Source organism: Nyctibius grandis, chromosome 3 (genome assembly GCF_013368605.1).
Source record: "Nyctibius grandis isolate bNycGra1 chromosome 3, bNycGra1.pri, whole genome shotgun sequence".
Lineage (NCBI taxonomy): Eukaryota > Metazoa > Chordata > Aves > Nyctibiiformes > Nyctibiidae > Nyctibius > Nyctibius grandis.
The window spans coordinates 81,660,083-81,677,094 of record NC_090660.1 but is presented as its reverse complement, the minus strand read 5'-3'; the positions used below and the strand labels follow the sequence as shown (position 1 = coordinate 81,677,094).

Below are 17,012 nucleotides of genomic sequence, written 5' to 3'. Positions count from 1 at the left end.
CTGTACCCAATTCAGAGACTTGCATATACTGCATACCTTGAAAACAGGATTTCAGCCAAAAGGATTAGCAAATGGATTCTAAATAACTCAGAATATTTGTTATTTTATTAAATATGCCTGCTTTCAGCTGGCATCTCATCCTGAATTTCTGCAAGCATTAAAACTGAGTAACATTTGTTAGTGTTTGGTTTCCTACTGAGAGTTCAAAATGTATTTTTACATTTAAGGTTGTTCTTTAACTTAAGGCAGTTCTTTAATATTTTTTTTTGTTTTAAAAGAAAAATAGAATAATTCCAGGTTTTCTCTACTCTTATCAGAAAGGGACAATTTTCCTGGCACCTCCAAACTTTGGGACAGAATAAATACACTCATTTTTTTCCAGAAGGAAATTTATCCGAAGTGGCAAGGCTTGATTCTCCTTTCCTATGGACGCAAACCAAAAGCAATTCCACTACAGAGAATGAAAACATCCTGAAAAACTGAATCTCTCCACAGGATTTGTAAATTTGGGGTTTCATCCATGGAACTTAACTTGAAAGGTTCTGAGCACACCAGTACACCATGTCCAGAAACACACATTAGCTTGTGCTTAACCTAAAATCCAATAAGCTGAAGCCTACTGTAGCCTATTGAAGCTGAACACCCAGCAAATCACAGGTTAAAGCCCACAGGAGAAGGGGTCAGTCTTCTGTTGCTATAGATCTACACAAACCAAGTCTCCCACTATTCCCCAAGTGGTTCAATCATCAGTGAATTTAAATTAATTTAAAAACAAGAAACCTTGAGCAATGTGACTCTGCTTCCCACAGCCCTAAGAACTCCAGTGTTTTACTATTTCCTTGTGGTTGACAGCAGGCTACTAGCACAGAGCTTAAGCCTTATTTAATAAAATTTGTTACTACAAAGCAGCCCATTTACTTTTTGTTTTGTATTTGAACACTGACTTCTCTATATATGTAGTAGTTTAGCACTCAGAGTGGCATTTGTTCCGTAAGCTAAAAAGCTGTCAGTTGGACAATAACATGTCAACTTCCCAAGTAATCCAAATCAGCTTTTAACCAGGGTTAAAAATGCATTTCAAATACAACACACTGGTATTATTTCCATTCAGAAACTGAATAAGAGAAAAGAACTGAATGATCAGAAATTAAAATTCTTTTGAAATTGTATAATTAAAAAAATGTGTTACTAATTGCTTTGAGAATGGGTATTATCATACAAAGTAAAGACTCACCCTAGAAAGACCCAGTGGAGGAGAACACAAAAGGTCAAATCTCATTTGAGACATTTCATTCAGGACATTTCATTTTCCCCAATCACTGTAAAACTGTTCTTGAGAGTTGGAAATAGTTCAAAATATGATTGAAGTTGACCTACAGAAGTGCATGGGATATTCTGGCCAAAGTTAAAACAAAAAACAAGCCTATCCCACTTCAAAAAACCTACAGATGAGTCTCCTCTTAATATCTAGGACACCGTAAGTTGCTCCAGTCAGACTGTTTAAATCTCCATGCCCAAATGAATGGCTATAGCTCTTGGGCTCAAAGGAACCCGCAACTCAGGACATGCATAAAGCTGTTTTGCTAATATTCAAATAGTCTGAACCAAATAACCCTCTAGGATAGGGTCTTGATGACTTACCTAACTTTTTCATTTCAACAAAGAATCTAGCTGTGTACATAAGTGAGGCACACAGGTTTTACAAACCAGCTAGATATAGTAAGACATTACCTAATAAAAACTGATACTAATAACAAAACAAATCTCTGGCCAAGGTTGAAAAAAATTTGATGCTTGGAGGTTTTGGCAACTATTGCATTTTTTTGTTTGTTTGTTTTCAAACTAGTTTTGTAATATGGCAGTAACACTATTCTTAGCAAGACTGGCCATAAAAAAAACAGCCTGTATGAAATTGAACCACACTAAATTGGTATGGTTATAAAACAGCATTACAGCTCTGATGTTCAGTATCATAAAAAGACCATGCTCTTATTATGAAGCCCAGGCAGCCAGCTGCTTCATTTCATCTTCATCCTCCGCCCTCTTCCTGGTCGATGCTGCACAGAAAGAGAGATTAACAATAACCATCAACTCATGTTAACAATCAGAACCATTTTATTTGTTATCATGATGACTTGCACAGTGCTTTTCAGTTTGAAGATCTCAGATCAATTTACTGAGTAGCAAGCTAAACATAGGTAATGCAGGAATGAAGCTGATGAGAGATGCGATTATTTTGCTCCACCATTATCTCACATATAACCCTGAGGTTAACAATATAGGTCTGATGTAACTCCTACTGAAAGATTCCCACAGAAAATACATTTAATCTCTAAAAGCTGTCACAGAGAGCAAGCTTCCACAAGAACACTGCCAGTTCTCTCACTTCCAAGAGTGAGAGCAGCCACAAGTGACCTACCCCTGGCCGCTGTGCATCCTGCTACCTTTCCAAGTAGTGCTGAAGGGTTCTGCATGTGCAGGTCCAATCTCCAAATGGACTCAACCCATTTTTATGACAGGTGTCATTTATTAAAAGGGAGAAAGAAATGCCTGAACTTGTCTTTGCTCAGGTAACATCAGTTAGCTTCTGTAGTCACAGCAACAGCAATCCCCAGCTCTGTACCAGGTCCCACACACACTTTCTCTCTCCTCCTTTTTTTACCCAGATCTCCTATCACAGACCTTTCGCATTCGCTGAACTAAAATCTCACCCAAATAGTCTTCATTCACTGACCTAACAAACTGGATGCCCTACGGCCCAGGTTCAACCTCAGGCTGTCTCCACGTGTGGGTTGAGCATGTCAGGATTTGCATTTCTCCAAACATCAGTGGACACTTACTGGGTGCAATACCCTTGTGTGTAATATTTACAGCAGCCAGTTGGCTTCCGCCTGTGGCAGCCGTATGGCCGGGAGCCACCATCTTGAGAGGGGCTGTAACTACCACCTTTGGGGACTAAAGCTGGGAGAAGGACATGGGAGACCAGGGGTCCAGTCCCTACTCCAGAGACAAGTGCCGCTGGCTGGGGAAGGTCACTATGCCTTGCTCCACTGTTACTGTGCTACAGTAAGCATCCAGTTTCAGAAAAGATAAGCCAGTTTTGCAAGGCCTTAAACTATATAATTCTAACCAGCTAATTTTGCCTGAATTAGCCGTACAGACGGATGAAGCAGAAAATTAAGACAGTGAGAAGCACATGGGGATGGCCTGGGTTTAATAAAAATGTCAACTGGCACAGCTGGATCTGGAAAAGGATGTATGAACAAGCCATAAATGCAATTTGTACTGCGTTTTCCTCAATCCATTTTTTTACTAGCTGTTCTGCAATTTACTTAAGTAGATGAGGCCACAATCCCAGTTTGAACATTTTAAACTGCTTCTCAGAGATTTAAGTGCCATCTGCCAAGACACACATTAAGAGTCTTTGAGCTGAGCTTGTTTAGGTAACCTGTTCTCCAGCAGAATGTGCCATGAACAACCTGTGCCACATGTGTGCTGTCCTTGCCACCATGTATTTATACTCTTTTACTAGCATCTGTACACAGCAAGTCTTTCAGCTGATAGAGGACAACAGGGACATGGTGAAAGGTGTAGCTGAAAGTCGACTGTCTCTGGCTTAACTAAAAATGAACAGTGCAGAACTACAGAAAAATAAGACTACTGCTTAATACCAGGAATAAGTTTGTTCTGTAGAAAGCAAGCAAAGGAATGACAGTATTTCTTTAAATGTGTACTTCCTGATGTCTCCTCATTTCTAATTAAAATGCCTGTGGCAAATATCAAACCACTACCCTACAAAGCTGTATCTTTGTGATGCAAACATTTTGAATCTAAGTCTTTTTTAATTAGAGTCTGACCAAGGATTGAATTGCCAAAAAGAGAAAAAAGTCTTCCCAGTTCTCAGTGGTCTCACCACATTTCAGTAGGAGATACATCAGTATATCTGCAAGGTCAAGTTCCCTGAGTTTGTCTACCCAAATCTAGAGAGAATTTGGTCCTAAATGCTTCCATACGGCAAATCAGAATTCCACTCTGCTTTTTCTGATAAACAGATACAAAAATAGGAAAACAGGTTGGAAATAGATGATCTTTACGGTCCCTTCCAACCCAAACCATTCTATGATTCTATGAAAAGGAATCGACAACACTTTAAAAGCTAAACAGAGTTTAATACATATCTGGAACTCTCTCTTTCTCTCCTCCTACTCACAGCATGGCTTAATCATGAGAAATGTAAAATGGCAATCAGGCAGTTTACCAGGGCGAGAAGGCAGCGATGTGGACGGAACACTTGGCAACCTGACATCTCTCATTCCCTTGTTCAATTCTTCTTGCTCCAGTTCTTCTAATTCTGCCATCAACTCGTCCTAAATTCAAGGAAAACATGATTCACAAATTCATTGTCCTGACAGTGACCTCAGGCGAGGGCACATTTAGCCACCATGAAGCAAAGCACTACTGAAAAAAGTTTACACTTGAACACAAATATCAAAAACCAGCATATCACAAGTATAATGTTTACTAAGTCTGGGCAATAACAATAAACCTTAATTAAAAGTTGGAAGAAGTACAAAGGAAGTTAGAAACAGGACAAGGAATAAAATTTGAAAGAAAACTGATGGCAGTGTAGTACTCATCAAAAAGGCAGAGGAAAAGCAAAAAAGATAAAGGTCCCTCTGCATTCATTAGGTTTGTTCCAAATCTAGAGCCTGTACTTTTTAATGGATTCTAATTTTAACATGTGATTTCTCCCATTTTAAAAAGCAAACAGCTTCCACTGGTTATAAGTTAGACTTCCATTAATCTTTATGCTTCAGCCCTATCACACAAGTTCAGGATTATATATGATTTCAAAGCAGCACTGAAATCAGAGCTGTCTCCTGGATCCTGTTATTCACTCTTGAAGCATGTAACACTTGGGATTTTAGCTGCAGAAGCTGATTTGGACAGATAATCTAGTCCACTTGTATAATACTAAAAATAAAAAGGCAAATCCTAGGATATCATCTAAAAATTTCAGCATCAGGTCTACACCTGATGATGTTCAATTGACGGCTGATCTCTTAAAGTAATGTGCCAGTTGGGGCCCCATGTCTAAGTTAGGCATTTAGCTGAGGTGCAAGTGTGTCTGTACTTTAAGTGCCTCAGTCAGAGGTGTGAATACAAGCTTCTTACAAAGTTAGTATCCAAGTTGTTGTAAAATCAATGGAAACAGGTATTTCTGAAAACCTCTCTCTAGATGGTCATCTAACACTCTCCCACACCAAAGCAGTCCTTACCAACCTCTGCTAAACAAGTAAACAATTAAGAGGTCTATCAGCCATGACGGGCTCTTAAAAAAAAAAAAGAGGTGAAGGAAACAGTAATCATGACCCCTACACTTTAACATAATAGTGTAATTGCTAGAACATTTGCTCTCAAAGTGCGAGGCCCAAGTTTTAAGTTGTTCTAATCCTCAAACATGGATTTAACTTATGTTTCCCACAACTCAGGAATGGCTCTGCAACTAGTCTGAGGAATACTGCAATAGCAACAACAAATCCCCTTTCTCTTCTTGAAACTAGGCCAAAAAGAGAGCAGAGGGAAGATATCATGTGAACTCTCAGGTTTGATTATCAGAAACAGGCCTCCAGGCAAGGATCACCCCTCCTAATAAGCACCCTACTCAGGTAGGACAGAGCTTTTTTGCATTCTTCATGACATACACTCTGTCAACCCAGGGAGAAAGAACCCTTATGTTTTTGCATCTATCTGGAGCAGTAGAAATTACATGCTTCCATGATCTCCTTACACCCATGGCACACACATGAGGAGGAAATCCAAATGTGTGGTCAACATGTCCTTTAAAAAAAAAAAAAAAAATCAACCTCCAACACAAATCACTTCATAACCTAGGGATTAAGTCATTGATTCTAGAGCTCTTAAGCTGAAGTGGCCTGCAAACCAGGTTTCCCAATTACCAGACAGGTGCTGTAACGATTAGGCTCCTATGCAAAAGCAGGTGCTGGTACAATGATGCCCCATGTGACAGTGGCTTCTTTTCCCAGAACAGTAAACATGCCCATCAACTTAGACTAGTATCTCTTAGGAACTTCCAGGTCAATCTACAACATTCTTACTAAGTCTAGACTCCTAAAAGTTAAGCACTGATGAAAAGTAAGTGACACTGTATAGATGTTCGGGATGGCAGTATGTTTTTCAGTTGTTTGAAGCCCAGTTTATACAGCCCAAATCCCATTCCTTAATGCCAGTACTGATTAAATGTTTTTTGAAAAGTCTATTTACATTCAAAATGGAAAAACAGGAAAGCAGATAATGGGAATAAAATACAAAGAATCATTACTATTTTCAACAAATTATAACTGTTGAATGAAACCTCCCCTCCCTCCAGTCAAGCAAATATGATATAGCGTATGTATTTTTCTTTGTTGTCCATTTGGGCACGTAGGAGAGAATTAGTTGGAGAGAGAGTGAGTTGTTTGATTCTTTAGGACATTCTTCAAACGATCCCTACTGCTTGGTTGTTTTAAAACATAGTTAAAAACCAAAACCAAGCTGGTTGTGACACTGAGCCTGATACCCAGCTCTGCATTTCATAGACTGCAGGAATTTTGAGTATACCTGACCCTGGAGTCCTCAGCCATGGTTGGATCAGAAATCAGTAATGTTCTGCTTAGATATACAAAATCAAGTCCAGGGACACTGGATGAAAGCTACTGCAACAAACTTTCAGAAGATCCTAAGTGCCTTGTGGGGGTCTCAGAAGAAAACAGCTTAAGGAAGAAACCTTACTGCCTCCAACAGGAATTAATTCTACCTAATGGATCTACTTCTGTAGAAAATATGGAAAACAGGGAAAGGACCTGCACCTCCAAGTACCAAAAAAGACCCTAAAAAACTGGTCCAAATATTCAGAATTGTGAACAGCAGGCTGTTCATGGCATAGGAACATGGAGTTAGTCAAACGGATGTATATTTAGAGCACAAAAAATTATAGGTTTCAGTGTCCACTTGGAGCAGTACAAATCACATGTTTTAGTGACCCCCTCCTTCCATGGTACAAATGAGAATAACAACTACAGGAATGCAGTTAAAATTGCCTTTTAAAAATTTATATATAAATATAATATAACAAAAATGTACATATATAAAATATAAAAATATTTTTATATTTCATATATTATTAATTTTATTTATTTCATATATGTGTGTTTGTGCATATATATAGATATATATATATAAAATTATAAAAGCATCCTAGATAGGGTAAGCTAGAACCAAGGAATTTCACATCCACACCTTTTGAGAAACAAACCACTGGAAGAAGCTACCACACAACAAAATAACTATGGAATCATTTAACAGCTAGAACTCACAGGCTTTACTGAAGTACTAACCTCATCAAACTCATCACCAAAGGCAGCTCGGTTTGAGATAGCATCTGAAATTTCCTGGGCAACATCTTGCTGTTCAGTGATGTCTTGCATCAAATCATCAATTTTGTTCAAGTCCCTGGCAAGACAACATGGAAACATTTTTTAAAGATACATCACTCAAATCCTACAGAAGAGACTCAGATAAACTTGAACAGGCCCTATCTTCTTTTTATGCCCATGGCTGTATAAATAGCAGAACTCACAGGGAAAAATTGCCATCACCTACACCTGAATGTTGCCTGGCAAGTTTCTGTGTGTTTTAGCCAGTCCAATTTCTTCCACTTTGGGATTATAACAGAAGTCAAACTGCAGCAGTCTGTGTCTCTCTCCCTCTCTGTGCTTATCATACCTCTGCCAACCAACAGTCACACTCCCTGGGCAGATCTCATCTCCTTCCCAAGGTCAGCATCTTTATAGATTGATCTTTTTTGATGTTAAGCATTCACCCGAACTGAGGGAACTTAACAGGACAATACCCCATTTAAAAATTTCTCCTTATTGTTAACTTCATTATTGTTTCAGTTCCTGTTTACTTCTCCCAGAACAACTTCTCTGATTTAACTCTGTTTATTCAGGCAGGAAAATGCCTCATGAAACAATATAGGACATATAAAAATACTACACGCACAAAATAAAATTACCCTCTTTTTTATTCAGGTCTAGCTAGTACTTTGAAACACACAGTCCAGCTTATGGACTTTGAGGAAAAGAGACCATTTAGTTTCTTCAACTATTTTTTCTTCTGGAAAAAATAAGGGCAGAGGCCAAAAGCAGACTAAAAAAAAAACCAGGTACCGCATGGATCTCTCTAGTTAGCTGGACTTCCTTCTAGACTTGCTGTTAAGAAAAGGTATTTTTTCTGCCAAATATAACATTACAGCACCAATAGCATTCTTTACATTAAATGCCTGAACCCAAAATGAAGTCAAAACTGCCTGACTTGATACAATAGACTATAGTGATGAAATAGTTTGAAAGCAGTTAGTAAGCTCAACTTGAAAGCTAATAGAAAGCACTTACATATTTTCATGCACTTTTTTCATAGCTTGTGCAGCATAACCCATATTCTTGAGCACTTCTGTATTGGTGTGGGAATTTTCCAGCGCCTCTCTCTGGAACTCAATGGTTGAAAGTGTCCCATCAATTTGACTCAACTGTTTCTCATATCTCTTTTTTCTCTTCAGTGCTTGTAAGGCAGCTGCAAAGCAAAGAGGCAAAGTGCACTGTGTATTTATATAGCAAAATGCAAGGACAAGTAGTTCAGCACCAATCTGACCTGCAGAATTTATAATTTTCACTCTCCTACCTTACTAGTAGGAAGACAAACTTTGACCACACCAGATCAGCAGCCTGTTTGTCACTAACATGCTGTTGCATGAACATGCTGGGAAGCCTCTTTTAGATTAACTCCTTTTAGCACCACAGGAAAGAGCAGTTTCTTCCTCCACTGCAGCAGATCTTGAACTCCATCCTGTGCACACAGGCAAAGCAGAGAAGATGGGGAGGAAAAAGAAGAATGTCAGAGAGAAGTCAGAAAGGAGGAAACAGAGGAAAGAAAGAAAACAAGAGGTTGCAATACATAAGTAAAAACTAAGGAAAACAAAGAAGATCTGTCATGATAGCCACATCTCCACCAATGCTGCTTTCTAAACTTTGTCTCAGCAGCAGAAACTGACAGGTGCAATGGAAAGCCCAGACCGCCTAACCAAGCAGGTGGGTTAGATTGAAGGAGGACTCACATTTCTCTGGCTTTCAGCTGCATCTATTTCTTACAATCGCTTAGGAGCATGATCTTTAAACCTTAGAACTCGAAAACATACACAACTTTGTAGACACGGCCACAGTCAAATCCAGCTACTCCCCATTATCTTTGAAAATCGTTGAGATTAGTCTTTTATATTTGCTAAGTTATGAGCACCATACTTTGCCCAGAGTAAATCATTACCAGAATAAATGCACATGACAAGGAGGAGGAGAAAAGAGCTTTCTCTTGGCCTCTGGGCGTGGAACACACACTTATCTTGCCACAACCATTTCCTGACCACTGTCCTTTCCAAGCTACACATGTGCCAGGCAAGAAAAACACCAAACTGAGTTAACCCATTGCTCCTTCACTGCTATTAATATCCGTGTCCTTTCCCTTGTCTCTTACATCTAGTTTTTAAATCAAGTTCAAAGCCATCGAGAAATAGCAGCCCTGCAGCCCCCCAAACTCAACCGATAGCAGCACTTACAGTTGCTGGCCTATTCAAATAATTGCCCACGTGCAGTAACACTGGACCTTGACACTGGGGTACGCAACTTTTCAAATGAAGTTAGGATCTCTCCAAGGAGGGGGCATAGATTTATGGTATGCAACAACACACTAAAAAGTTTAGTGCTTTGTTGACCAGTGCTTGAATCAACATGGCCAAAATTGCTCATTATTAGCTGCACAAGGACAAGCATTCACACAGGCTAAGACACACAATGCCTTCTAGCACCTGCAGTAAAATGTTACAGGACAGCAAACCACAATCACAACAGATTAATCACAGTATTCAAATTCAAGATTTTCCCAGGTTTCAGGGGATGGTCCAAAGAGCATGCATATTCTGAAAAAGATGCATGAACACCAGATGATGTCGTGCAAATGGAAAACGGGAGAATTGTAAAACTCTCATTGGCAATTCCAAAATACTTCAGTTTGACTTAATCCCAAATAATATTTTTACCTACTTACTAATTCCCTACTTATTTATGCTTATTACTGTTAGTGTTAGGACACCAGCCAGCTCCTTCCTTAGCTTCAGCTGAATCACAATTTGATCCTATATTCTTAGGTTAGGAAGCCAGAGATTCCAGGTCAATTTAATGGTCTGAAACTGTGCATAACACCGGCTGTGCCAGGGAGGACTCTAAAGCCCTGTGGACTGAGGAGCACCAACTGGCTGATGCAGAAAGGCTTCAACTGAGTAAGTAGCTACCACGGGGAAATACTTCCAGTGAGTGTTTTTCACAAATGGGACTCTGTAATGGTGCTGTTATTATTGGCTGCTCAGAGAAAAAATGGATTTCCTCAGTTACACACAAAGCAGTTGTTTTCAAAATCCTGAAGGTTCCTGTATTAACATTTAATTAAACCACACCCAAATTAAGAAACCATGGAAGAAGCTAAACTCTGTGTGACTTCACCTATTCATAAACAGCTTTTCCTAATTATTGTAGTGCAACATATCATCTTTATTAATTCTCTTTAGTTTTACCAGTGACTTACAGAACAAAGCACTTCATAGCAAATCAATTCATATGCCTTGGTTGATAAGGCAGGAGTAATTCCCACACCACACTATATCATTTCTCTCATTTATATTAAATGAATGCCCTTCATTGCACAGTGGTTTGTAATACTAGCTCCTATAGCTAAGATATGAGAATTTCCTTGTTATTTCAAATCTATTTTTCTGTGTTTTACAGATTATCATGAACTTTAAGTGCTTTTCTACTCCACATGCACGCATTTTAAAATTTGTGTGCAACTCTCACAAGAAGATTGAAATGCTTCACAGAAATGCTACTGCACTAAAATAACCAAACTGAAGAAGAACATATCTATCAAAAAAATAAAGAAATTGAGCAGAGAACATAAACTTACTTCACTGAAAGTCTAAGAATTGCACTGGAAAAGGGTGTTGCCCACTCCAAAGATTTTAAAGAAGAAAGACAGCCCAGGGAGGAAGAGTCTAAGCAGGGGTAGAGTCTGAGGAAGCAAGTGTAATTAATACCAATTCAACCAGGGAGAGGTGGAAGTCTTCTCCAGGAAAAAAAGCAATCTTATACGCTGTCTCTGTTGTGCTCCAAAGAAGCCAGTTCATCTCCTGCATTTCATAACGAAGTGGTTAGCAGTTGGCTGGGCATCAGCACATTTCCTGTGTTCTGAGTCCAGCAAGCAGGATACAGCTCCTAGATTAGGAACCACTGCTTTTAATTTGAGTTTTTATTTTATTTTCAAGATAAGTGGCTGAAACAACAGCAGAATATTGTGTCAGTTTAAGTACACATATTAAAGAACTACTGTTATTAACATACAGAAGGACACTTTTCCAATATCCCTACTATGCTGATACTTTATTGAGGAAGCAGAAATGGCCAGCTGGGCAATAGTAATCCTGGCCACACTGAATATCCAGGTTTCCAAAGGAAAGAACAAAAGTAGTGACACAGAAAGAGCTGTGGCACCCTCCTCATGGTTTCATGACAGATCAGAATGAAAAGAGACAGTACAGTGATTAACACCACCTTTACCTGTCAAGCCCACCACCAACACCCATCAGTACAGGAGTTACCGATGATCTCATCTTCTGAAGTAGAAATAAAGCACTGTCTAGTAATCCTTAAAATTCCCAGGGGGAAACTGGTGAAGAAGGAAAGGAGTGTTTCTTCAGAAGATATAACACCACTGTGAAAATACTGCATCGCATTCTTGGACACAGTTCACAAACCTCCACTTCAGTCCTGCAAGGGACCAATGGATTACAACTTCTGATCTCCCTTATACCATGGACAACCAAAAGAAATGCTGCTGAGGCCATAAAATCATACCACCTTACGTAAGCTCATTATTAGCATTCATAATCCTTAAAACCTTGTGGGGGAAGCCACATACAGTTACAACAGAGGCGCTAATTCAAGAACAGTAACGCACTTGACTCGTTATAACCATTCCAGTTCACGGCAAGACACCTGAAACATGATCAGGAAGATCAGAGAACAATAGCTGTAACTCACAGAACAAAGACACGCTAAGGGCTTCCTTGTATCTCCCTGCCAGAAACCCTCAGTACCAACCTGTCATACACCCTGCCATAGGCATGACAGCCCTGTTAACATGCAACTACTACATTGTTGTTTGGTTTCGACAGCCTTCTGGTCACAACTAACTCATTGAAAAGGAATGCTACACGGCTACATAAGCCCTGCCCAAATGTACCACACAACATATTTAGCAGCACCTACTTGTAAAAGCCTACCTGTTATTCCAACTTTCTATGTAGGTTTTGTCCTCAGTAGTACTATGTGGATCTTTATAGTTAAGATTTAATCCTATTTCAGATGGCTTCTTTTAACTTAATTCTTTTCTTTTAGCCATTTTTTTCAGATCTGTGAAAGATTCCAGGCTGAAACAACACTCGTTCACGTGTATGTTATTTTCACAGGCACAGGCGCACTTCAGAAAACACGTTTCCTTTCAAACAGAGTTCTCAAATAGTCAGTATCACTTTCTGTCTTTTAAATTTTCCTGTATGACCTTCAAAATATTGAAGATGAAAGGCCACTTTGCAGATGGGAGTTGACAGCTATGCACTGGCTGAAACTGAGATACCCAAAAAAGAAGAGCAAGAGATATCCAAGAAAATCTTGAGTTTGTATCTGGAATGGGGAGAGATGAAAAGAAGTATTGCTTATCACGACATATCCTCTGCAGGAGGAATTCCAACACACATTGCTGTTTCAAAAACCCTCAAGTGGTCTGGCTACTGTAAGATGTTAATGGGAAATGCTGGAAGTGTGGCTAATTTCAGATTAGGTACAGGAACTGCAGAGATACTCACTTCATAAAGGAGAAGCCAAAAATGTTTAAGTGATGTTTCACACCTATTTGCATAGCTAACGTGTTACGGCTTTTAAATCAGTTTAAGCCTACTAATGTCACATGAACCCATCCAAGAATCATCTGAACTCATGAAGAATTGCTGGTGCTTGAATCCTCTTTCTCTTGTGTCAGTATAACTGACTCAGATTCACGTGCCTAAAAATCAAATGAGATCATGCTAATTTGGTGCATTTTCTATGCCTAGATACATCTTGCTCCAGCCTCAGACCTCCTGTTTTAGCTTCCACAGGCTTCTCCACAGATGCAATTAAGAAAAAACAACATTAAAAACTACCTACAAGGTCCCTTTAAAACATTCATTTTAACAAGGCAATGTAGATTAAAACTTTTGTTATCTCATTTGTGTGTATGTTTACATAATGCTACAATAGATGCTGGTTAGCACAGATTTCCTCTGAACTATATAGCACAGTATACCAGCTAATATGCTGTTATATGTAAATCAACAGCAATTAAACTGTAAAGCAATTGACATATCAAATTAAGGGGTATTCCTGGGGATTTAAATTCACTCACTAGTCTGCTAAATTCAAGCACTGCAGCAGAGCAAGGTTAGTTTCTCTTGTTTCTCCTCTGACTGTAGTTACACTATCCCGTTTCAGCTTTAGAGCCATTTTTGGCATGAAAATATTCCCACTGCACTTCCTGCCCTACTCCTGTCTCTTTAGTCCTTAACTGTAGGTTCCCGAGCAAACGACATGATAAAAAGGAGGTATTTTTAACCACAATCAGCTCAACTATCCATTTTGCAGCATAACTCCACAGACAATGGCATAGATAAAACTAGGGGAATTGCATACTGAGCACAGCAGTGCAAACAAATATCTGGCAGAAAAGCTTCATATGTCAAACACTGCATGCCTGAAGCACAACGCCATAGTTTGACCAACACCTGGAACCAGCACCAACCAGCTGGGTTAAAGGAGAAGCAGATCTACCTTCTCCCAACAAGTACTCATTCCTGCCTGTGCACCACCCTCTCCTTCACAGGTGCTCGAGCACTTGTGCAGCTGCGGAGTCAATTGGGTAAATGGAACTTAACCTACCCTGGGTAAGAAAATTACCCAGACAAAAAAAACCATGACATCTTACAGCTGCATCCAGCTTTCTGAAACACACCCTTCAGGGAGCTCTGCCAAGGAAAGGAAGGGAGCAGCATGGGGGCAGGAGTAAGGCAGGAAGCATTGCTTCTTCTGCAACCATGCCAGCTTAAAGTCCAGCCTTGGGATGGAGTTCCACAGCAGCGTGTCTGGATCTAAACAGGAATTACTACAGTCACAGAAGCAGGCCTGTTTTCTTGCATCAGCCCTGCCCTCAAGCAATTGCATGGTGAATCAGTCCCAGGAGCTATCTGGTCACTTTGTCCCACAGCAAATTAGTTTTCACACACGTGCCAGTACCTGCACAAGGGGACGAGAGAAACCCTCCACTTGAAGCCAGGTGTGTAGAAAGTGGGGGACCGGGACAACCCCAACAGCTCCCATGCTGCAGAGCAGCAGGCTCAGCTGCGCTGCTGAAGTGGCTTTACTCCCTCTGACTGAACCTTCAGATCTGTCCCATCTTGACCCATGTTTTTAAATCCTTTCTAACTAAAAGTTAGTTTAGTTAATCTGCCCTTTGCTAATAATTATTAAATGCTAAAGTATTACAAATACATTAAAGGGCTAACCAAAACACCTTTAACATGCAGCTTCTCACAAGTTCTAAGTCACATGGCATTATTTTTTTAAATTATGGAGCAACAGAAAGCAGATAAAAGAGCTACTTTCTCATTATGTCACAAATATTTAACTCAAAATGTTTTTCTTCTGTTTTGAAGTATTTAAAGAAAAATAAAGCTCAGACTAGACAAACAGGACTCCATGTGACTTTAGGAATTGACTTGTTTCTCAAAGGCCTGTATATTCCCAAGACACTGGCTACCATCATTTGCTTCCCAGAGATGACATCAGTACAAGCAGGATCCAGACCATATTACCCCTTAGTGTCCTCTCCTTCGCAGCTAACAGCAGCCCAGACCAGTAGTTATTAATGATCTGAACTATCATTCATTTTTTAGTGATAACACGTACTTCCTATGTGATTTGAGGCAAATCAGTGAATCCCTTTGTTCCTCAGTTGCCAGCAGTCTATTCTCCGACGGTCACAGTGGGGATAACGTGAATTCATCCACGAATATACAGGAGATCCTCACGTGCTTCAGCTCCCCTGCTATCTGCACAACCCAACCTGTGATCCCCTTCCCGCGTTGAACAGTTGTACTTTGAGCACCATGTATGCAGCTGATACCTCCGTCTACTGTGGTGCAAAGCATGAACAAAAGTATCGCACAGGGAACCACAGACAGCAAATTAGCGATGAATAAAGCATCTTATTATCAGCCCACCATAATGAATCCACAACACTAAACACTAATAGACGCCGAAGACCCAAAGCCACCATCGTGTCCGCAGTGCACGCACCATGGTGAGTCCGCAGCTGAATCACGAAGCACGTTGTGTACCTGCGGGGCCAAGAGACCCGACCCAGCAACAGCCCCTGCGAGACCCCGAGTCCCCCCTCTTCTTAACAGAGCCCAGTACCTGCAGGCGTTTGAACCCTGGGACTTAAAGCCCCGCAAGCCGCCCGAGCTGCCGCCGCCGGCCCGGCAGGCCGCACCCGGGCTTCCCCGGCGGCGGGCGGAGGGCAGCGGAGCCCGGGCCGGCCACGGCCGCCGAGGACTCACCTCGCTTGTTCTTGGTGCCATGCTGCCGGGCTAACGCCAGCTCCCGCTCGATCCTCGTCTCCAGGTACTCCTGCTTCTTGCTGAGCATCTCCTCCGTCTCCCGCAGCCGGGCCAGCGCCTCCTGCGGCGAGGGCCCCCCGCGGCCCTTGGAGGCGCCCGAGCCGCCCCCCTTGAAGAACTTGGAAATCTTGCTCATGGCGGCGGCAGCCCCAGCTCGGCACCCGCCGACGGAGAGGTCTGGCCGGCCCGCAGGAGCCTCCCCACTCGGTACACGCCGTGACGGCACTTCCTGGGCCCGCGGGCGGCGGCACCGCACCTGGCGGCGGGGCGGGCCCGGCCCGGCCCCGGGCTGCCCGCCCAGGGGCGGCTCCGGGGAGGCCGAACTGCCGCTACCCGCCGCGGGTCCCACGCGTACCCTCTGCCAGCGCCGGGGCGAGCGGCGGGTGCTATCAGCAAGCTCCGCGGGGCAGCCCGCGGGGCCCCCGGGCGGGGCGGAGGGCGGCCGAGGCGGGGCCGGGCAGGCGAGCCCGCCGTGCCCGCACTGCGGGGGCCGCTGCTTCGTTTGTGCTCCCCCCGCATTTTCTTTCAGTCTCACGCCGCAAGAAGGGGTATTTTGAGAGGGCTGCAGGCTGCAACAGCGCTGGCCAGGGCAGAACACCCCGCGTCCGGCGAGCGACAAGCGGGTGACACGGGCGAACGACGCCTGATGCCTCGTACGCACGGCGTGCCGGGTCGGGGGTGACACGGCCCCGCCGTTAGTCACGGTCTGTAACGCGGTGCCAGAGGACACTCAGGCGCAGGAACGCAGGCGGGTTAGGACTGAGAAAATAAACACTAAATTCTTAAGAAATGTGGCTTTTAAAAGTATAGGTGCATCGCTAAGGAAACCACAGTGGTGTAAATAAATTAATAAACTACAAGAGTGCAAGAAGTATCTCGGAGAGCTGTATTCCCCTTCCCTCTGCCTCTTGAAACGGGCCCCGTTCGGAGCCCTGACCCAGCTAACGGCAAAAACAACGACACGAAAAGCGCTTTTCCCCCCAGTAACAGCAGCCTGATCCATGCAGAAGAGCCCCAGTGCTGCAGCTCTGCCCACACTGGAAGTCTGAGGCGCCGCTTATGCCGACACGGGCTGGTCAGCACGGGTTTCCCAGAGCCGGTCACAGAATCACACAGAATCGCAGAATCAACCAGGTTG

General features: G+C 42.1%; 1 protein-coding gene across 1 annotated transcript; it reads right to left on the bottom strand.

Annotated features, from left to right (window-relative positions):
• Window positions 1-1,379: 1,379 nt before the first annotated feature.
• On the bottom strand, window positions 1,380-16,100 carry CHMP4C (charged multivesicular body protein 4C). Its single transcript, XM_068396656.1, has 5 exons — window positions 15,815-16,100; window positions 8,457-8,634; window positions 7,398-7,512; window positions 4,259-4,367; window positions 1,380-2,057 (listed from the first exon to the last, which is right to left on the bottom strand). Exons 1-5 carry the CDS (start codon window positions 16,008-16,010, stop codon window positions 1,993-1,995), a joined length of 663 nt encoding a protein of 220 aa, XP_068252757.1. The 5' UTR covers window positions 16,011-16,100; the 3' UTR covers window positions 1,380-1,992.
• Window positions 16,101-17,012: the final 912 nt, after the last annotated feature.

Excerpts from the sequence above, each read along its gene's own strand:
- CHMP4C (XM_068396656.1), bottom strand. The coding sequence starts at position 16,010 with ATGAGCAAGATTTCCAAGTTCTTCAAGGGGGGCGGCTCGGGCGCCTCC. Across the intron at positions 8,635-15,814 it reads TGGCACCAAGAACAAGCGAG|CTGCCTTACAAGCACTGAAG; the intron begins GTGAGTCCTCGG and ends TTTGCTTTGCAG. Across the intron at positions 2,058-4,258 it reads ATCGCTGCCTTCTCGCCCTG|CATCGACCAGGAAGAGGGCG; the intron begins GTAAACTGCCTG and ends CTTTCTGTGCAG.